The following is a 22,544-nucleotide window of genomic DNA, read 5'->3' as shown; positions in this document are numbered from 1 at the left end:
AGCAAGACTAAATATGTCACACGCATTCATTAAAGATATTAGCCAGACCATGGACAGTCAGGGCGTGATAGATAGATAGATAGATAGATAGATAGATAGATAGATAGATAGATAGATAGATAGATAGATAGATAGATAGATAGATAGATAGATAGATAGATAGATAGATAGATAGATACTTTATTAATAAACGTGTCTGCAAACCTTATATTGGAGACATACAGGGAGACAGCGACAGGCATGCACCAATTGCAGGCATCGACCCCGTCAGTGTGTGAGGGAGAGCGCAGTCCGAGGTGAGGCTCGTCATTACCGCGCCTCACGTTTCTCCCCTTATTTGAACAGGAAATATGCAAATTTAGCAATAAAAATTATCAAAATTATTGGAATCGTTCAGAAAACAAATTTATAGCACAGGCCAGTCTACAAAGTTATTTTATGCTGTCATTATTAGTTTTTTTTTTTTTTTTTTTTTTCTTTTCACGATGACAGGGGAGGACCGCACATCCCTGACTCTTATACAGGAGAGGTGTGCGGTATAAAATGTTTAATTCAGTTATTAAAATGAAGAGAAGGGCAACAAGGAAAAAATGGAGCAAACTTTAAAACTGACCCAGATGAGCACCCTGCTAGTATTTAGGTCGCCCCTCTAGCTTGAGACTCTCCAAAAATAAAAGGGACCAGATTCTTGACCTATTGAACAGGCAAACCTGAAATAACTGTGGCATGCAAACAAACAAAAAAAAAAAAACGGAGGCCCTTCCTCGTCGACTAGAATCTGAAACGTGTGGCGGTGTTGAGATCGCGTTACTGGGATATGTGAGCCGAGACTCCAAGGAAATGAAAGCTCTCCCTAATGCCAGGGCCACCAAGGTCTGCCTATGCAATAAAATGCATCTCGGTTTCTAATTCAAGGATTTTTGCAATAAACACGGGATTATTCCTATAAACATTTACGCATTTTAAGGTTTGGAAAATGGGCTACGCAGAATGACACCAGCATTTATGACAGGCTTTGAATGTATTGTCATACCCAGAATCATGCCAGAGGCTAAAATATTCAAAAATAGATTATTTATTCCAAAAACAAAGCCAATCCCCCGCTTCCACCAGTCTGCACGAGGATCTCTCACTTGTTTGTCAGTGTTGCCACTCATGTGCTTTTCCTCTCCTTTCCAGTTTGATCCCTGATGTAGGATGTGATCAGAGAGCTAAAATTGAAGTGAAGGACAAAATCAAGGGGGCAAATGGGGCCCACGGTGACATTGTTGTCACAAACATTGGTGGCGGCCTGAATGTTGTCATGGGACACGTTATTGCAGGATTCTTGTGTGCAGTGATAGCAACAGTGGAGTGGAGTGTGAGGTGATGAAATGGCCACCTAACCAGCCTACACAATTATCACTAATGCTATGGGTACCTTCAGGTCTCTCACTAGCATTCTTATCGTCACCATCGCCAGTCATGGACTTTTCTTCTTCACTCATTGCCCTACTCAGTTAGAACTGCTGCTACAGTTTGTGATTATAGAACCAAAAGTGAAGAACTCCGTTATCTCAAGGGGTTGGCGGAGTCATTGAGGAAAGGGTGGCTGAGATGGGGTCATGGGACCAGTTGTAGAAGCATTCTTGTGTGGAGTGGTGGCAGCATGGGGTACCTGTGAGGTGATGAAATAGCCCCCTAAACAGCCTGCACGGTTGTCACTAACGTTATGGGTACCTTCAGGTTTCTCACTAGCATTCTTATCATCAACGTCGCCAGTAGTGGACTTTCCTGCTTGTTTCCTCTCCTTTCTGGTTTGATCCACTGTAGGATGTGATCAGAGAGCTAAAATTGAAGTGAAGGACAATATCAAGGGGGCGAGCGGGGCCCAGGGTGACACTGTTGTCAAGAATGTCTGTGATGGTCTGGATGTTGTCGTGGGACGCATTATTGCAGGATTCTTCTGTGCGAAGTGGTGGCAGCAGGGAGGACCTGCACAGTTGTCACTAATGCCATTGGATAGCTACAGGTTCTCATGTGGCGGACGACCAGAACACTTGGCCAGGGTGCCTCTAAACTGGAAGGACCTGGGGGAGATAACTTTCACACAGGGCATTATCTCCCTCCTGGAGAACTAGATGGCAGTGCCCTGGTTTTCCCACAGGGCTCCTTGGAAATTGGAGTTCTGTGACTCAGCCCTGTTGGGTGCCATGGGTACCACCAGGGGGTGATACAGAGACTGAGGAACTCTACTTAATGGGGATCTATCCTTACTCAGAAGTGCTACCTGGACCAAGCCTTCACTTCAAAGGAACCACCTGCCTTCAATCCAGGGGTCAGAGTCGGGAGAAAGAGGGATGAAGCTTGCCAGGAGGAATAAAGAGAGAAAGACATACTGAGTGAAAGAAGAGAAAGTGCAGTGTATTGTGCTTTATACTGTGCTGTGCAGGTGGGAAACATTTCCCACACCCAAAATTAAAACGTGTTGTGCTGGACTTGTGCCCAGTGTCTGTCTGTGTCAGGTTTGGAGGGCTGGAGCGCCCCCTGGTGGCCACCCTCAATAGCAGCCTTTTTGTCGACATCGCTGCTCGCTTCCTTCTCTTCTTCACTCCTCCCCTGCTCAGTGTGAACGGCTACAGTGAGTGATTAGGTTACCAAACATCCTCGAAATGTCCCTTTGCTTAAACTGTAACGGCTCAGCTCTTTTCATCCTTCCTCATAACTCATCCCCTGCAGCCCCTCAATCAGCCTAGTCGCTCTTTTCCGGACTTTTTCTAGCACTGCTATGTCTGGGGGTCCCAAAACTGCAACCCAGGACTCCAGATGAGGCCTCACCAGTGCATTATGAAGCTTCAGCAGAAACCTCCTTGGACTTGTACAGCACACAAAAATCACCCCCAGGTTTTTCACATACGTTTTCATACATAGGGGGCACAGAGGGCCAAGGTTACTGGCAAAGCTACTGATGGGAGCAGGGGGGCAGAGGAGCAACACCTCCATTTTATTCTCTTTTAAGGTGGATCGTCATCATGAATGGATGTGATGTTCCTTTAAATAGCAGGAGGGTCACGGTGTCAAAGGGGGTGGGGGTGGTAGATGGCATGGCAACATTTTTTACATGCAAAGGCCTGTCAGCTGGCGTCCATCTGTTACATGGAAACACCTGTCCTCGCGGTGGAAAAAGTGAGCAGTGCGGAGTTTCATGAGCACTTGCCGTGCCTCCCTATCAGATCGATTACCTCCATTGACAGAAGCTCAAGCAGGCCATCAGTTTGTTCACAGCAGCCCTGCAAAGAAGGCGGTTTGGCATAAGCTAAATTTAGTTTGCATACAATCGGATAGAAAACTTGGGTTATATAAGAAAGAGTATTTTTTTTTCGAGCTATTGCTGGATAAATAATAAGTTATCATATTGCCGTTTAATTATTATTGTTAATAGTGTGGCTTATTGTGTCCAGATATGTCGCAATGTTTGCCTCATGCTCTTTTAATGTTTTAATGCACGCTCGCTAGGAGTCACTTTATAGACTGGCACGTATCACTTAGTCCACCGGCTGCCTTTTCCTGACCATAATGCACTACCTTGAACAAACATGACATTTAACAAGCCGTAAAAGGCCATATTGGAGCTGGCCTCTCTACGATATCACACCTTGTCACTACGTGTTGAAGGATTGTATTTTATCTACGGTACATGAATCGTGCCACACTGGCATCTCTCAGTGCATGGCAAACAGTACATTCACTCTGCTCATAATTATTATGGATAATCAGAATATAAATTCTGGTATGCAATGTTGGGAAAAAAAAAACTGGATTAGATAAACTTTGTTAATCCCAGTGGGGAAATTCAAATGCATACAGAGGCAGAGACGTCAAAGAAAACAAGAATACAGACTCGCAGGACAAAAAATACAGCCAATCAATCAATCAATCAATAAACTTAACGAGTACATCAGGTGGATACATTGAATTGCCTGATAGCAGTGGGCAGAAAAGACCCCCAGAGGCTCTTCTTCTTCGAACACCGTGGTGGAATGAGCTTGTGGCTAAATGTGTGCCAAGAGAGAGCGCCTCCTGGAGGACATTTTTCATGATGGCATCCAATTTTGTCACCATCCTCATTTCTGCCATCCCTTCCAGTGTGTCCAGGGCTGGCCCTGTGATCGAGAAAGGCTCTCCTGATCCCAGACTAGATACTTATATTCTTTAAATTCACTTTTATTCTTTTTGCTATTTCTGCACAGTATCTATTATTTACTTACTTGTCTGTCTATCAGTTAACTGTTTTATTTGTCATGGGAGCACGTACCGTTGTTTTAATATTTCTACTACTGTATGCATCTAAATTGGATTAATAAAAGTTATCTAACCTAATCTAATTATATATATATATATATATATATATATGTGTGTATATATATATATATATATATATATATATATATATATATATATATATATATATATATATATATATGAACATAAAATATAGATGGATAGATACTTTCAATGTAAATCTAATCTCTCCGAGGGGAGGGGGAAGCGTGACATCAGGGGTGGGGAGCCGCTCTACCTCTGGCCATGTTTTGGAGCCTACCTTGTCTCCGCTTAGCTAGCAGTACATTTTTGTTTATTGAATTTTAAAGTTTGCCCTGTTTAACTCGTATGTGGGAGGAGCCACGGGGGGTGTGTGCGTGTGTATGTATGTGTATATATATGTACGTGTATGTATATATATATATGTACAGTGGAACCTCGGTTTGCGAGTAACTTGGTTTACAAGTGTTTTTCAAGATGAGCTAAAATTTTTAATAAATTTTGACTTGATAAATGAGCGATTTCTTGCAGTACGAGTAGTATGCATACGCTTTGTCTGCTGAGGTCATCTGATCACAACTGAGCTGATGGTTCTTCTCTCTCTCTCGATGCGGGATTGTGGGCAATCGTCTCATATTCTCCATCTGAGTCGGTGTGCCTCACTCATATAGTCAACATCCGTATGAGCGTATACTGTTTACTACAGCATTGTGACTGTGTGTGTGTGTGTGTGTGTGTGTGTGTGTGTGTGTGTGTGTGTGTGTGTGTGTGTGTGTGTGTGTGCTGTGACGTGCGAGTCCCCGTCTTGCACCCTAAAACACGAAGCTGAGTCTCAATACTTTAGCAACACCAACTTTATTCAGCTTGAAACAGCAACAGCGCGGTTATTTATTGTAGCGGGATCTGCTGCTCTCCTGTACACAGACACAGCAGTCGGGCAGGGTCATGGCCAAGTAGTACTGTGCCCTGTGCATTTATAATGTTCCTTGTTCCTTGTATCACCCATCGATGGCAGGCGCTTATAGCATGTCCACAATCTTCTCGGATTCGCTTTTATGCCGAACTGCTACAGCGCTGGGAGACTGCGATTGCTTTGGGACGCTCTTCCGCATGTCGTCCTGTTGGGTGGAATCCCACAAGAGTTTAGAAACTCACTCACGCCAGCCATGATTCTTTTCAAAGGTAAAGTGCAGGTTAATTTGTTTTATGTATTTTTACTTTATATTTTTTATTGTGGGTTGTGGAATGAATCATCTGAGTTTCCATTATTTCTTATGGGGAAATTCACTTTGATATAAGAGTGCTTTGGACTGCGAGCACGTTTCCGGAACAAATTATGCTCGCAAACCGAGGTTCCACTGTATATTTATATACTGTATGTATACTGTGTGTGTGTGTGTGTGTATATATACTATATATATAGATATATATATATATATATATATATATATATAATATATATATATATGTACTGTATGTATGTATACTGTATGTATACTGTGTATATATTTACACATATACATATACCAGTAGATCAATAGATATTTATTTAAAGTTAAATGTTGGGGCACCAACCCAGCCATCCTTATTTACTTCCAAACTTTAAACACAAATCGCAAGCAAAGGTGCAAACACAAACAAACAGCATCACCCTCTGCCATTCTGTCTAACAAAATCATTGCCTGTTGAGGCTTCTTTGATCACTTTGCTTGGGGTCTGAGGGCGCTCCACCTCCAAGTTTCCAGTCAGCAAGTGATGATGCCTCCTTCCAGGTGGCTGGGCTTTTATCGTCCGGAGACTGGAAGAGGCGGAGTCAGTTGCCCTGAGTGGGCAGTTTCTCAGCACTGTGGAGGCAAAGGAAGACGACTCAGTTAGCGGCAATGCCCCACCCTCTTGGCCCAACACCAGGGAGGAATCTGGAGGGTGACCCTCTGATGGCCATGTGTGACAATATATGTGTATGTATATATGAATATAATATAGATACTGTATATGAATATAATATATATACAGTATATATTCATTAATTGATTCATTTATTTATTATAGCTTTTTATTTCTGTGCCTATAAATATAGGGAATTGAATGTATCAGGATGTGTTATTTGAATAAGTAGTAGGAAAATGAGTGAATGAAATAGGGAAAATAGCAAAAAATAAATGCTTGCTTCAAAGGATTAACAAATGGTGTCTGATCCAAAACATTAAATCACTTATCAGTTCAAATTAAGTCTGACACAAGCCCGCTTTGATAGGCGAGTGTATTTTTTTCCCCTAGCTTAGACTCCCTCTTGTGGCTTCTGGGACCTTAACAGCTGGTTAAAACAAAATGAAATCGAAGTATTCCTCTCTGAAGCTGGCACAAATAACCCAATAGTAGAATTGATTTGTAGCATGACGTGTATATGACTATGTTCTGCTGTTTTTCCAGGCAGTAATAAGAGCTCTGTTATATGTGTATGTATATATATATGTATGTATGTATATATATATATATATATATATATATATATATATATATATATGGAAGAGAAGGTCTGTGATACGGTTTGCATATTTGCAGCTGGAGATCCACGAAGGGAGAAAAAACGAATCACATATAATAATTTATACGTATAATAATAACAATTTTTTTTTGTTTTTTTTTGAGACGCCATCTCTTCCACCTTTTCACCTCGAACGGATACTCAAAAACATTCATTAATCGGAGTCTACACAGCAGACGCCAAAGGAATCAGCATACAATCGACTTAAATCAGAACCCCCACCCCACCTGGCATTCACTCCCTTATCACCATAATGTGTCATAAAGCACTGCACACACCCTGACCAAGTGGGGCATCAGAATAGCACATAAACCCACGAACAATCTGCGCACGGTTCCTGTTTAATGCTAAAAACAAGAATCGACAGCCGAAACACGAAACGCAGTTTATAGTATTCCATGCAATTCTTGCTCAGCGGTATACATAGGACAAACGTCAAAAAGAATCTCAACATGTGTACAGGAACATCGCAACGCCGTCAGAAGAAAGGACGCACTATCTTTGATATATGCACATACTAAATCGACAGGACACACATTAAACTGGGACAACGTAAAAGTAAAATTAAGGCCAGTACTAAAAGTGCCAGAGAGTTGGCCGAGTCTTGGCTATCAGATGAAAACGCCATCAACAGACACTTGGACATAAACCCAGCATATGCCAACTTAAGAAGGACATGTACACAATAATTAAACTATACAACCCCCCCCCTTGATCATACTGACTTAGTCACCTCCACCCACCCACCCCCCCACTGAATGTGTTTCTATATATTGCCTTGATTCTTGTATGTCTAAGCATTATCCTCTGATGAAGACCCCTGATAGGGGTTGAAAGCTCAGGAATAAAAAAAAAAAAAAAAATATTTTATGATACGTGATTCATTTTTTCTCCCTTCGTGGATCTCCAGCTGCATATATATATATATATATATATATATATATATATATATATATATATATATATTCATCAATTTCATAACCCACTTATCTTGAGCAGGGCTGCAAGGCAAGAGCAACCCCTTGGCAGGGTACCAGCCAATCTCAGGGTGAAAACACACACACACACACACACACACACTGGCCAACTTAGCATCTGCAATTCACTTAACCTGCACCTCCTGTCCATCACCGTCTATGGGCTGCCTTTAGCCCTATAACAGCTGAGAACACAAGCAGTCCCTTGCGGTTCATTGAATGTGCTGGAGTTGGTGAGTTTCTCTTGTGATTATTATGTGCTTTCTTTAGAATTTACACCACTGTTTGTAACTTCGACTTTTGAATGTTTTTTTGGGGGGACTTGCTTGTTTGCTAATTTTTGTTGAAATTAAACATTTTATTTATAAAGAGCCTGTGTTTGCATTTTTGTGAATAGCCGAAGTCTGACAGTTCCCCTTCTGCCCCTATAGTGGGGCATTTTGAAGTATTTTGGGACTTTTTTGGGCTTAGAGACCCGAACTTCTTGGCAGAATAAACCTCTACAAAACAAAAAAAATCCTCTTTGCAGTATTTTTAGAAAAAATCCCTCAGATTATTTTCAAGAATAACTCGAAATGCCCACTAAAGGGGTTTAAAACCCGTCAAACTCCACAAGACAACCGGAGCATAACTGAAGATCTCGGGCAGGACGTCCTGGCCTGGATGGGGCAGGATTCCTCACCCAATGGGAGGCCAGCCCTTCAGAAGCAAGTGAGGGAAGGCAGGGATTGTCTTGCCTCAGCCAGGAGACCAGCATGACCCACCAAAACAAAAGTCGGTACACTGGTGTCCTTGTCAGGACGGGTTTGGGTACCTTATCTGGCCATGAGATCAATATAATGGCAGAATTGGGGGTGGGTTAGCCTGCTCGTAGCATTTGCTCCCCCAGTGCACTAGATTTCAGCATCCCTGGCCTAGAATTCCTACACACACACCTGCCAGGCATGCTGGGACTTGTAGTCCTGTGTAGCAGCTCTGTTGGATTCCAAGGGGGGCCGCCAGGATTAGTAATCTCTACTTTGTAAGGCCTTCGTTTGATCTGGAAGTGTTTCCAATGGTCTGTGCCTTAGCATCCGGATGTGCTCCCAGGTCAAAAAGCTGCACGAACTCATCCAGGTGAGTTGGAGTCGGGTATAGAAGATGGGCAGTACTCACCTAGCAGGTGTGGAGAGAGAGAGAGAGAGAGAGAGAAAGAAAGAAAGAAAGAAAGAAAGAAAGAAAGAAAGAAAGAAAGAAAGAAAGAAAGAAAGAAAGAAAGAAAGAAAGAAAGAAAGAAAGAATTGTGTTGTGCTTGTGCCACAATGAGAAGGAAGCCTTTGTTGGGTATTTGCTTATTAAACCTTGCATTTGCATCTGTGACAGGTGTATGTATGTGTGGTCGTGCCAGGGGTTTTGGAGTTCAGTGGCACCACCTGCTGGTCACAATAGACTAAACAGTAGTAAATTGTTCTCTGGTCTTTGGGTGAAAGAGACACAGGCAGCAGTGCCCGTGGTATCTCAGACGCCTGGACTGGTAGGTATACCTTGGTTGAGCCTTGATGATGTTCCCCACGTGACACATGTGTGACAGTGCATACGTATAAAGTTATGGTGTCTTCAGTAACAAAACAAAAAAGAAAAATGTCAGGTGTGTCCAAGCAGGCAGAAGTGCTTAATGGTTTGGATGGGCAAATCGTTATGCAAAAAGCACTGTCATCTGAGAGCTATCAATGCCAGGCTGTCACCTCCCTGTCACAGCGACTGACAGAATGGACCCTTCTAGGATAACGAGCTGAAAATCCACAGAAACGAGCCCTCAAGTGTGGCGCATTGTTCCTACTCATGTCATATTTGTGTATTTATATATATTCGTTAAATAGCTTAATATAACGTGTATGTGTGCAGTAGGCATTTCTGTGTAATTGGCGTATGATACATGTGGGCTGGTAGTCCCATTAATATTTAGAGAGGCATGACGTGACATAAGCACCGGGGCTCATATGCAGACTGAGGGCCCATAAATTCCCAATTATGAATCCGGAGACCAGTTGGCCGATTATTTCATTTCGGCCCTGCCGCTCAGTAACAAGTCGTCGTCTTTGTTCTCTCCCACTTTTGTCTTATCGCAGCTGGGCAGCTGGCTGGTAACTCTTCAGTGGAGATGTATCGACAAGTGCTCTTGTCAGGCTGTCGCTGTGTCGAGCTGGACTGTTGGAAGGGACGAACCGCAGAAGAGGAGCCTGTCATCACACACGGCTTCACCATGACAACAGAAATATCCTTCAAGGTAAAAAATGAAATTGAAATGGGATATGAACAGGAAGTGATGCGCAACATCAGCCCACTAGATGGAATTCTGATGAACTCCGTAATTGTGTGTTGTTCAGTACATGTCCTCTGTTGTGTCTGTTGCAGGCTGTCATTGACTTGTTTTTAATATTTGGGGGTTAGCCGTAGTGGTCAGCATTCCTGTTTTTCCTGACATCCACATTTTCCAGGTCCTGTAAAGCCAGTGTGTCCACTTATTAGCTGTAAATGAATTTTTTTTTCTATATACACAATTTATTCCTGCTCTCATTTTGCGACATAACATAACTCGGTTGTACCCCCTCAACATCTCACAACCATTAACGATTCCATCCCAGGACAAGTTGGGTCTTCTACTTTCCTTTGCCGGCCCGCTGCTTCCCGACTTTGACTCCCTGAGGCCCCCTTTTTAAGCAGGACTCAGGAATGCTTTCTTGTTCTACGGGGTACTACAGTTCTGGGTCATGTGGTCCTCCCCTGATAGCACCCAGGCACCCCAACAGCCCACCACCCGTTAAGACTGCATTTCTGGTCTCCAACTCTAATGCAGCTCACTCGGGTGTCCAAACTGGGATGCCACGAGAGGACCACTGCCACCTGTAACTTGGGGGATTGAGCTGCTTTGACTGCTGGCTTCTGCTAGTCCTGTTATTTCTGTCCAGCTTGTATGCCCGCCTACCCTCCATGGCACTTACATAATTTATATGTTTATTTATACCATTCACATTACCTGTCAAGGAAATAGAATACATTTTAATAAATGTGATATTTCTTGTCCTAAGTGTACCTTCAGCTCCGGTATCCTCTCTTGACCAGCGCTTTCACTCTTCAGCATGTTCCCATAAATCCTGATCCTCGGACTCTGTTTTAATTTTTCAGTTGCCTTGCGTGCTTCCTGTCCGCTTTTCCTACTTCCCGTCTTCTTGAACTTTAAAGCCAGCTTCCCCGTTTTGCGGCCCTGGGTAGGCCGCAGCCTGAGGCTGTAGTGCAGGAGCTGGCTGGCTTGGGGTGAGGCTAGTTTGGACAAACCAGTGGAGCCAATGGCCTGCTCTAGTGCTTGATGGAGGCCTCACGTTCCCAAAGTTAACGTCCCAAAGATTTATGTGGCAAATCCATACTGCCACCCCTTGATGCAGAAGTTAAAAAACAGTGGGCTAGAAAGATTGAAAGCATTTGCAGCCTTACTGAGAGATGAACAGGTGACTCCGAGCTGGCCTGGTGTGACTGAGTGTGGTGCTCCATCTTGAGTTTGATGGCGCCACAGTCCTTACGGTGAAGAGCCTGTACGATAAATAACCTGCACTCTCTTTCAAATCCTCGTCAACAGACACTGCCACATGTTGCCGTAACTTAATTAGACATCTAAAGCCATTTTTGTTTGTGATTTCCTGCTCATTTTTGTCTTTTTCTTTGCCTTTCTAGGAGGTCATTGAAGCGATTGCCGATTGTGCATTCAAGACTTCTCCATTTCCTATCATTCTCTCTTTTGAAAATCACGTGGACTCGTAAGTGAAAACGAGACGTAATGTTCTGTTGTGCAGATTCCGATTCTCAGTCCGTCGGCATTAACTTGTCTTATCTTAAGATATGCGCTCTGTAGCCATGGCGGCTGACACAGGATTACATGATCTTTACTTTTAGCTTTCATTAACACTTCCCTCTAATAAATGAGGCAGCCTGCGGGTGCCGAGCAATTAATGAGGTTCTATCACAGGAACTTTAAGTTCTGGATTTGACTGACTAAACGAATGGGGAATTAGCAATGGTGGTACTTAAAAGAAACAAACACACGAGGGGTGGCGGGGTGCAGGAATGTCAGGTCTGCAGAAAGAAACATTTGGGCCGCCAACCGGCTCGTCCCTTTTATGTGTCCTTGAACTACTGAATTTACTTCAAACAAAAGTTGAGCTCTCGTGGTCGTGGAAATTAAAAACACAAAGTTGGGTGAATTCCGTCACTGCTAGGGGGGCGGTGGTGGTATGTGTGTCAAATGCTGCTTATCGGCATTTTGGGCAAGAAGGAGATGGCTAGGTTAGCGGCGGCACCCCTGTCCTGTCAGGTCATTGCATACCTCGAATGAGCCCGTACGTGTGCGCCAGAGGGTAAATCAAAAAATGACATGGTAAGCTACAATGGATAGAAGCTGACGTAATACAACACTTTTGTGGTGGCTTATGGGTAGTTTTGAACACACGCACACAGTCTAGTTGAAGCTCAGAGTCCAATGAATGTGATTTGTGGGATTTCACCATTGTTGTAACAACACACCGCCCGCCAAAACTGTAAGATGTGGTAGCCTACGATAACACAAGGGGGCACTTCGATCATTTGGGATCGGACACTGACATTCTACCCTCTCGTACTCATGGAACAGAAAAAAAAAAATAAGAAAAGTGCGCAAAGAAACACGCTTGTGCTGTCCCGATTGTAACGTTTTCAGACTGTCCCGATGTTCAGGCTAAATTGCCATCCCCATGGTTCACGTCATTCTGGCCCCCTCATCATCCCCTGTCCCTAATTGGCCAATTATCTCTCTGACCCTTTCATCACCTACCAGCTCATGTGTGGTGAGCCTACGAGCACAAAATGGCTGCCATTGCATCGTCCAGGTGGTTGCTACACATGGATGGTGGTTGATGTGGCTCCCCACAGCACTATATATATTTATTATTATCATTTGTGACATCATTGTACTGTCCCGATGTTCAGCCTAAATTTCCCCTCGTGGTCGAGTCATTCCGGCCCCCTAATCATTCCCTGTCTCTAATTGGCCTAACAGCTCATGTGTGGTGAGCCTACAAGCACAAAATGGCTGCCATCGCATCGTCCAGGTGGTTGCTACACATTGATGGTCGTTGAAATGGCTCCCCACTCATTATATGAAGCGCTTTGAGTAGTGACATCAGCGCTATACATATTTATTATTATTATTATCTGTGACATCATCGTACTATCCTGATTGTGACGTTGTTGAACTGTCCCGATGTTCAGGCTAAACCACGCCCCCTAATCATCCCCTGTCTCTAATTGGCCTAACAGCTCATGTGTGGTGAGCCTACGAGTGCAAAATGGCTGCCATCGCATCGTCCAGGTGATGGCTTCACATTAATGGTCGTTGAAATGGCTTCCCACTCATTATGTAAAGTGCTTTGAGTAGTGAGAACAGTGCTATATATATTTATTATTATGTGTGACATCATTGTACTATCCCAATTGTGACATTGTTGGACTGTGCCGATGTTCAGGCTAAATTGCCCCCCTGTTGCTGAGTCATTCCGGGCCCCTCATCATCCCCTGTCTCTAATTGGCCTAACAGCTAATGTGTGGTGAGCCTACGAGCACAAAATGGCTGCCATCGCATCGTCCAGGTGGTTGCTACACATTGCTGGTCGTTGAAATGGCTCCCCACTCACTATGTAAAGTGCTTTGAGTAGTGACATCAGTGCTACACATAGTTATTATTATTATCTGTGACATCATCATACTGTCCCGATTATGATGTTGTTGAACTGTACCAATGTTCAGGCTAAATCCGCCCCATTGGTCTGAGTCATTCTGGCCCCCTCTTCATCCCCTGTCTCTAATTGGCCAATTATCTCTCTGACCCTTTCATCACCTACCACCCCATGTGTGGTAAGCCTACGAGCACAAAATGGCTGCCATTGCATCCCCACAGCTCCCCACAGCATTATATATATTTATTATTATCATTTGTGACATCATCGTACTGTCCCGATTGTGACAATGTCAAACTGTCCCAATGTTCAGCCTAAATTTCCCCTCACGGTCAAGTCATTCCGGCCCCCTAATCATCCCCTGTTTCTAATTGGCCAATTATCCCTCTGACCCTTTCATTGCCTAACAGCTCATGTGTTGTGAGCCTACGAGCACAAAATGGCTGCCATCGCATCGTCCAGGTGGTTTCTACACATTGATGGTGGTTGATGTGGCTCCGCACAGCGCTGTACATATTTATTATTATCATTTTTGACATCATTGTACTGTCCTGATTGTGAAGTTGTCGGACTGTCCTGATGTTCAGCCTAAATTGCCCCCCATAGTCGAGTCATTCTGACCCCCTAATCATTCACTGTCTCTTATTGGCCTAACAGCTCGTGTGTTGTGAGCCTACGAGCACAAAATGGCTGCCATCGCATCGTCCAGGTGGTTGCTACACATTGACGGTGGTTGATGCGGCTCCCCACTCACTTTGTAAAGCACTTTGTGTAGTGAGAACAGCGCTATACATATTTATTATTATTATTATTATCTGTGACATCATCATACTGTCCCATTTGCGACACAGTTGAATGTTCCAAATGGTGACCTCATTTTACTGTTGTCGTACTGTCCCCCCTTGTGCACTCCAGATTGTGACATCGTTCTACTGCCTTGATTGCGATGTCGGACTGCGTGTTGGTGATGGTCTCGAGACATGTCACACAAGGGACGTGTCATAAGTCTGCATTGCTATGTCAGCAGACACTCGACAGACTTTTTCTACTGTGATTATGTTACTGTATCGGTATTCAGATGTTTCTGTTACATGTAATGTTTTGGCTCCGTGGGTAAACCTAACGCTGAGGAGGCTGCTTGTTTACGGTGCTTTGCATTTCCCAGTTAAAAGTTAAAAAATGTCCAAAGGTAGAAAGAGATGATTGTGGCTTACCCGATGTTCCGCTTTTGTGGACAGTGTATCTCAGAATTTACTTAGCGCCTTTTCTCCGATTCCATGTGTTTCTGAACCTCTCTTGACTGGCGGTCCCTCGACCAGTCGTCTTCTCATGAAGCCTGCTTCTCAGAGCCTGTCATTTTAAGGCGTCATTGCTCACCTTGGGTTCACTCCTATGGTTCCCATCTTTGAATGCGACTCTCAGTGTGCCTCCTAAGCCTTAACTCCTCCTTGTGTGTCTCACATTCACAGTTCTGCTCTGGATCACGTGACCAAATCCAAATTGACCAATCAGATTGCTCGAAGGACCTGGACACACACACATGCTAAGCCTTAGACTTTTGAAATTCAGGATTTATAATATTTAAAGCCTGATGACTTCTGCTTTGCATAATGAATTAACATTAAGTTACGGTTTAATAGGTTAGGACCGTGTCGAAAAAATGTTGTTGGCCTGAAATGTCTGCAAATGCCCTTCAGTGAAAGTCAGCAGTGTGCACTTTGATCACCTCTGAATTGTTTAATTTGTAAATTTACACTGTGGACCTTGGGTGGTTGGGGGGGTCTGGGAGCATGGGGGGGCTAATGGGGTAAACCAAGGAAAATGTGTCTTTGTCCCAAACAATATGGAGGGCACAGTTTAACTGTAAATGAGTAACAGACGCATTTCTGCAGTCCCTACACTAAGGTGTCACCAAACCCCAACATTGACTGTAAATGACAATGAGTTTTATGTCACACTTTTAACCTCCAGTACTCATTTTTAAGACCAGACATCTTAGATTTTAAAATGTGCACGATGAACCAACTGTCCGTGACTTTGTTCTTTTTCTTTCCTTTTTCAGTCCTAAGCAGCAAGCCAAGATGGCTGAATATTGCAAAGCAATATTTGGTGATATGTTGCTTATGGAGCCACTCGAAAAATACCCCGTAAGTATAACATACTCAAAAATAATTATGGTAATTGAGCTAAAGTGAGAGCTCGGTGTCACCTTGTCCTCAGGCCACAGGGGGGAAAACTCACCTGGCTGGTGAAAAGTTCCTTTCGCTCAGGGGCTGGACGTTTGTTTCCAGATGAGCAGATCTGGGTGCCAATGAAACCTTTTGGGTTGATGAAAACCGTAGGTGGCAATTGTCACCGTTGATAATTTAAGGAGGGACTCTGAACCCGGTACAGCGGGAGAGCCTGTCGCCTCTTCTCGGGTTGTTTTTAGACTCGACTTTCTGTGTGTTGCAATTCTGATTTCTAACGATCTGTATTAATGAAGTTGAAAAAGACAGAAATGGCACACAGATTGGATGTTGACAATTTTAAAATCCTAACAACCTGTTTGACACGAGCCTTTTATCTGGAACCTGTTAAAGCAGAGGCCCAAGCAAACTTCCACAGTTAAGGCCTCCTCCATTTGGATGCCTGCTTGTCTTCTCTGCTTCTTTCTGACTGTCTCTTTTTAAATTAGCTTGAAGCAGGGGTCCCGTTACCAAGTCCCCAGGATCTGATGGGTAAGATTCTCGTCAAAAACAAAAAGAAATCCCACAAGTCATCTGATGGAAGTGCAAAAAAAGAAACTCTCAGAACAAGCCTCGAACACGTGCAGCGACTCGTCCAGCGTATTTGAGCCTTCTTCTCCGAGTGCAGGTGAGAGTCACGTCAAACTTCTAGCTTCAGTTTTGGCATAAAATAAAAGGGGCTTCCTAACTCGTATATAGATTGGCCTGTAGCCCCCCGAGCTGCATTTCTTCAAGATGTCCAAAATTCCACAGCCTCTGTGATGGCAGGGTGTAAAAGCTGAGTATGACGTATGTCTATTATATAGATATAATATCTATCTATCCTGCCAACTATGCTATCTATCTATCTATCTATCTATCTATCTATCTATCTATCTATCCTATCTATCTATCTATCTATCTATCTATCTATCTATCTATCTATCCTGCCAACTACGCTATCTATCTATCTATCTATCTATCTATCTATCTATCTATCTATCTATCTATCTATCTATCTATCTATCTATCTATCTATCTATCTATCTATCTATCTATCTATCTATCTATCCTGCCAACTACGCTATCTATCTATCTATCTATCTATCTATCTATCTATCTATCTATCTATCTATCTATCTATCTATCTATCTATCTATCTATCTATCTTGCCAACTACGCTATCTATCTATCTATCTATCTATCTATCTATCTATCCTATCTATCTATCTATCTATCTATCTATCTATCTATCTATCTATCTATCTATCTATCTATCTATCCTGCCAACTACGCTATCTATCTATCTATCTATCTATCTATCTATCTATCTATCTATCTATCTATCTATCTATCTATCTATCTATCTATCTATCTATCTATCTATCTATCCTGCCAACTACACTATCTATCTATCTATCTATCTATCTATCTATCTATCTATCTATCTATCTATCTATCTATCTATCTATCCTGCCAACTACGCTATCTATCTATCTATCTATCTATCTATCTATCTATCTATCTATCTATCTATCTATCTATCTATCTATCTATCTATCCTGCCAACTACGCTATCTATCTATCTATCTATCTATCTATCTATCTATCTATCTATCTATCTATCTATCTATCTATCTATCTATCTATCTATCTATCTATCTATCTATCTATCTATCTATCCTGCCAACTACGCTATCTATCTATCTATCTATCTATCTATCTATCTATCTATCTATCTATCTATCTATCTATCTATCTATCTATCTATCTATCTATCTATCTATCTATCTATCTATCTATCTATCTATCTATCTATCTATCACTCCCACCGTGCTGAACCTGAGCACCACCTGAGTGCCCAAACTCCCCTTGAATGACTCGGCGTCCTCAAAATGAAACGTCTGCTGCTGTAGCGGAGTCCAAACGCAGTTGTAGAACTTATTAGATGTTGCAGGAAAAGCGTAAGGATCAAAATCATTTGAGCAGAAGCCATCACCAGTAAACTAATATGAAAAGCAACAGCAGAAGTAATGGAGGGAAAGCAAATATTTGGATGTTGCCCGGGTAATTAAGTGCAACCGTACTGATGAAAGAAAAGACCTGCTTTATTTAGTATTGTGTTTCATTTTACTGAATCACATTATAAACTTTAAAAACTATAAAGATTTTTGTAATGTTAGTGCAGTGAGAAGTTCATCTGTAAGAGCAGACATCCTGCGCTCTTAAATTTCACTAATTTTGCACAAATGAATAAGTGATGTAATAAGACACACGATAACCTATAGTGATAATATTGCGCATTATTTAAATAAATATACAAACGAGTTTTAATTGAAAGTAATGATAATGTAGGCCAATCACAGACAACAATTACTGTATATTCTGCTGTTAATAATAAATTATATATCATATTCTAATGTTAATAAAAACAGACTACAGTTATATTCTAACTTAAATAATAATAATAATAATAATAATAATAATGCATTATAGAAAACAGTTATAACTAAAACTAATAGAGACAACACCAATGTTGAAATTTTAATAATAAGCTGTTATGTACAGTAATCCTATTTTAACATTAATAATGATACATTATAGACTGCAGCCTAAACTGAAAGTAATAGTAGTAAGGAATGATATACAACAATCATATTCTAATATTATAATATAATAATATTAATAATATAGAATAGAGCTATTTTCAGTTTGTAGTAATGATAATGTACAGTATTAAAGAAAAAACAGTGTTATAATTTTAATAATAATGTATTATATACAATAATCGTATTCTAACATTAATAATAATACTGCATTAGAGACAACAGAGACAACTGACAGTAATAATAATATATACATCAATTATATTATGTTAATAATAATAATAATGTCTTAGAAACAGCAGTTATAGCTGATGTAAATCATGTATTATGGACAACAGTTTTTTTGACATTTATAATGATTTTATTTCATTTTTTTCAATATATAGTACTGTATTGCTTGATATCCAAAATTATTTAAAGAGATTTTATTCCTATTTCTTTATTTTTTTTATTTATTCAAATTACTAATTTCCCTTCATTTACAAGTTAAACATTTTGCCCCGAACTCCCAGTCCGCTGCGCCCGTCTGACTCGGCGGCTCTCAGCGCTTTGACGTGCCTTCTGTTCTTTTTTTATGAGCTCGTGCTGCCCCCTGCTGGACTCTTTGGTATTCACAGCTGAGACCAGCACTCATTTTTCTTGACGTAATTGCACAATTCATTCCTGATGTATAAAGCGTGATTTTATAACGTTTTGTAATATTCAAATTTGACAATATGTTGTTGATGTTGATGTTTCAGTTTCAGCTTTCTGAGAGATAAGGCGAACTGAATTAGGGTGTGTGTTTATTTGCAGAGCGCTGTGTGAGTGCTGGGAATTCCTGTTTGGAGATTAGTTTGCATTACGGAGGTGTATGAACAGCGTGTCGCCTGCTGCCTCCTGTTGCAATAATAAAGTTCTGTCTATCTGTCTGTCTATCCAGTCAGGCTATTAATTTGAATTAAATTATTCAGCCCTTTTAATATTTCGTTAACAAGATTAATCTTTTTTTTCCTATGCCACTGTGGTACCTCAGAGCGCTTGGCTTACATGACGGACTCTGCGCTGGGACATCTTCTGTAAAACGCTGCAGTTCAACGTCAGCTTTTAAATCAGCTGGCCTCACATTCTCCTCAAGAGCACTTTGAGGGGATTCAGAATTCAAAGTTGATTCCATGACTGCAAACTGCGCAGACCCTTTTGAGTTCAACATTTTCAGGGCTGAAAGCTTTTCAGAATTTTTATGTATTATTTAAATCGAGTCACACTGTGACGTCTGTGGTGCTAGCGTACACTCAGGAGCGTTTGTCACTGATCACTTGTCAAAGTAAAATGAAGCCCGTTTACTCTGCACATCTTGTCCACTCGTAGTGCACATTATTGAGGTAATCATTAACTGTAAATATTACACAATTGTTTTTCAGGTGAGGTAGAAGCAGAAAGTGAAGAAGAGGAAGATGACGACGACGACTGTAAAAAATCATCAATGGATGAGGTAAGCCTGCATGAATTCATTTTAAATGTCCTTAAATGTTGAGGCGCAGGAACTGAACACCTTGACCCCAAGAGTCTCCGCTCTTAATCTCTGGGATGTATACTTGTGTTTGTGTCAAGTGGGCTGCTTGGGGACTGTGGGGGTGCTGGTGTTTTATTTTTAGGGTCTTCAAATCAAGTTTCATGTAACTGGTTATGACACAAGCTCTGTCTAAATGGGATTAGTTGTACACCAGGAGATGAGGTAAAGTAATTATTACTGGATGACTGAAGCTCATGGAATCTATCTATCTATCTATCTATCTATCTATCTATCTATCTATCTATCTATCTATCTATCTATCTATCTATCTATCTATCTATCTATCTATCTATCTATCTATCTATCTATCTATCTATCTATCTATCTATCTATCTATCCTGCCAACTACGCTATCTATCTATCTATCTATCCTGCCAACTACGCTATCTATCTATCTATCTATCTATCTATCTATCTATCTATCTATCTATCTATCTATCTATCTATCTATCTATCTATCTATCTATCTATCTATCTATCTCATTTAAAGTTAAATGTACAGCACAACTTCATGAACGGGTCTCAGTACTTTTAGAATCCACTGTATTAAAGGGAAAGGATTTGGCACAATGCCCGTAGGGTGACACGCTCCGGTGTGATGCATTCAGGGATCCTTGACCTCGGTAATGGAAACTGGACCTTGGGATATGAAGCAGAAGTGTCATTTTCTTACTAATTTACAGACATTAACACTGATGTATGACCTCACAGAAGTTTATTGTTTCCACTGCCAGTTTGCATTTGATGATGAGTCACTTGTATCAATCCGATGATTTATGTTCACACTTTACATACTGCAAATTAGAATGCTGTTTATTATGAATATAGTTTAATAATTAATGATCAAACTGGAGGGGCTAGACTGCCTAATAGCATAATTTCAAATCCAGTTACATGTAGTGACAACGCATTTGAGAGATGAAAAAACAGCCTATTAGTTGGAGCGTGGGAGCCGTGCTATTGTACCTCCATATTTCAAGAGGCTGCTGGAGGCAAAAAATCATTTGCTGATGATTTAAAAAAAAAAAAAAAAAGTCTAACGCTTGTGTTGTTCTTAAGTCTTATTTAGATAGACCTCATCAATCCCACACGCCTCTGAAATCCTGCTGGCTCTGTTTGGTAGACAGGGTACGCATGTGGAAGCATCAATTCTCTTTTAGGATCACATTGATTAGTAAATATTAGCAGAGCCCATTTCTTATTTAATCCCATTGAAGTTTCGTTTCTTTCAGTGTAAGGAAGATTTACATGTGGATCTCAATGACTAATTTCACTGGACTAGCAACATTTAGATAGATAGATAGCGTAGTTGGCAGGGATAGATAGATAGATAGATAGATAGATAGATAGATAGATAGATAGATAGATAGATAGATAGATAGATAGATAGATAGATAGATAGATAGATAGATAGATAGATAGATAGATAGCATAGTTGGCAGGATTAGATAGATAGCATAGTTGGCAGGATTAGGTAGATAGCATAGTTGGCAGGATTAGATAGATAGCATAGTTGGCAGGATTAGATAGATAGATAGATAGCATAGTTGTCAGGATTAGATAGATAGATAGATAGCATAGTTGGCAGGATTAGATAGACAGATAGATAGATAGCATAGTTGGCAGGATTAGATAGATGGATAGATAGCATAGTTGGCAGGATTAGATAGACAGATAGATAGATAGCATAGTTGCCAGGATTAGATAGAGATAGATAGATAGATAGCATAGCTGGCAGGATTAGATAGATAGCATAGTTGGCAGGATTAGATAGATAGATAGATAGATAGATAGATAGATAGATAGATAGATAGATAGATAGATAGATAGATAGATAGATAGATAGATAGATAGCATAGTTGGCAGGATTAGATAGATAGATAGATAGATAGCATAGTTGGCAGGATTAGATAGACAGATAGATAGATAGCATAGTTGGCAGGATTAGATAGAGATAGATAGATAGCATAGTTACCAGGATTAGATAGAGATAGATAGATAGATAGCATAGCTGGCAGGATTAGATAGATAGCATAGTTGGCAGGATTAGATAGATAGATAGCATAGTTGGCAGGATTAGATAGACAGATAGATAGATAGCATAGTTACCAGGATTAGATAGAGATAGATAGATAGATAGCATAGTTGGCAGGATTAGATAGATAGATAGCATAGTTGGCAGGATTAGATAGACAGATAGATAGATAGCATAGTTGGCAGGATTAGATAGACAGATAGATAGATAGCATAGTTACCAGGATTAGATAGAGATAGATAGATAGCATAGTTACCAGGATTAGATAGAGATAGATAGATAGATAGATAGCATAGCTGGCAGGATTAGATAGATAGCATAGTTGGCAGGATTAGATAGATAGATAGATAGATAGATAGATAGATAGATAGATAGATAGATAGATAGATAGATAGATAGATAGATATGTAAGGTGCTATATAATATACAGATAGATAACGGTTCTTCCATATTATTGTCAGGCGGAGTGGTGGCTCTGAGGCTAAGGATCTGCGCTGGTATCCCGAAGGTTGCCGGTTCGAATCCCCGTCACTGCCAAAAAGGCCACTGCTCTGCTGGGCCCTTGAGCAAGGCCCT

The 22,544-nt window shown here is 41.1% G+C and overlaps 1 protein-coding gene across 1 annotated transcript in view; it reads left to right on the top strand.

Moving 5' to 3' along the window:
• Nucleotides 1–22,544, top strand: part of LOC114666239 (1-phosphatidylinositol 4,5-bisphosphate phosphodiesterase beta-1) — a 550,124-nt gene that overhangs the window by 416,630 nt on the left and 110,950 nt on the right. The window contains 6 exon segments of the mRNA XM_051919279.1: nucleotides 9,933–10,090; nucleotides 11,533–11,615; nucleotides 15,628–15,712; nucleotides 16,243–16,341; nucleotides 16,343–16,421; nucleotides 19,782–19,852. Of these exon segments, the coding sequence (XP_051775239.1) occupies nucleotides 9,933–10,090; nucleotides 11,533–11,615; nucleotides 15,628–15,712; nucleotides 16,243–16,341; nucleotides 16,343–16,421; nucleotides 19,782–19,852 (575 nt within the window).

This window comes from Erpetoichthys calabaricus, chromosome 15, assembly GCF_900747795.2.
Source record: "Erpetoichthys calabaricus chromosome 15, fErpCal1.3, whole genome shotgun sequence".
Taxonomy (NCBI): domain Eukaryota; kingdom Metazoa; phylum Chordata; class Cladistia; order Polypteriformes; family Polypteridae; genus Erpetoichthys; species Erpetoichthys calabaricus.
Note: the sequence above shows the minus strand (reverse complement) of the source record. Positions and strands in the feature narration are given on the sequence as shown.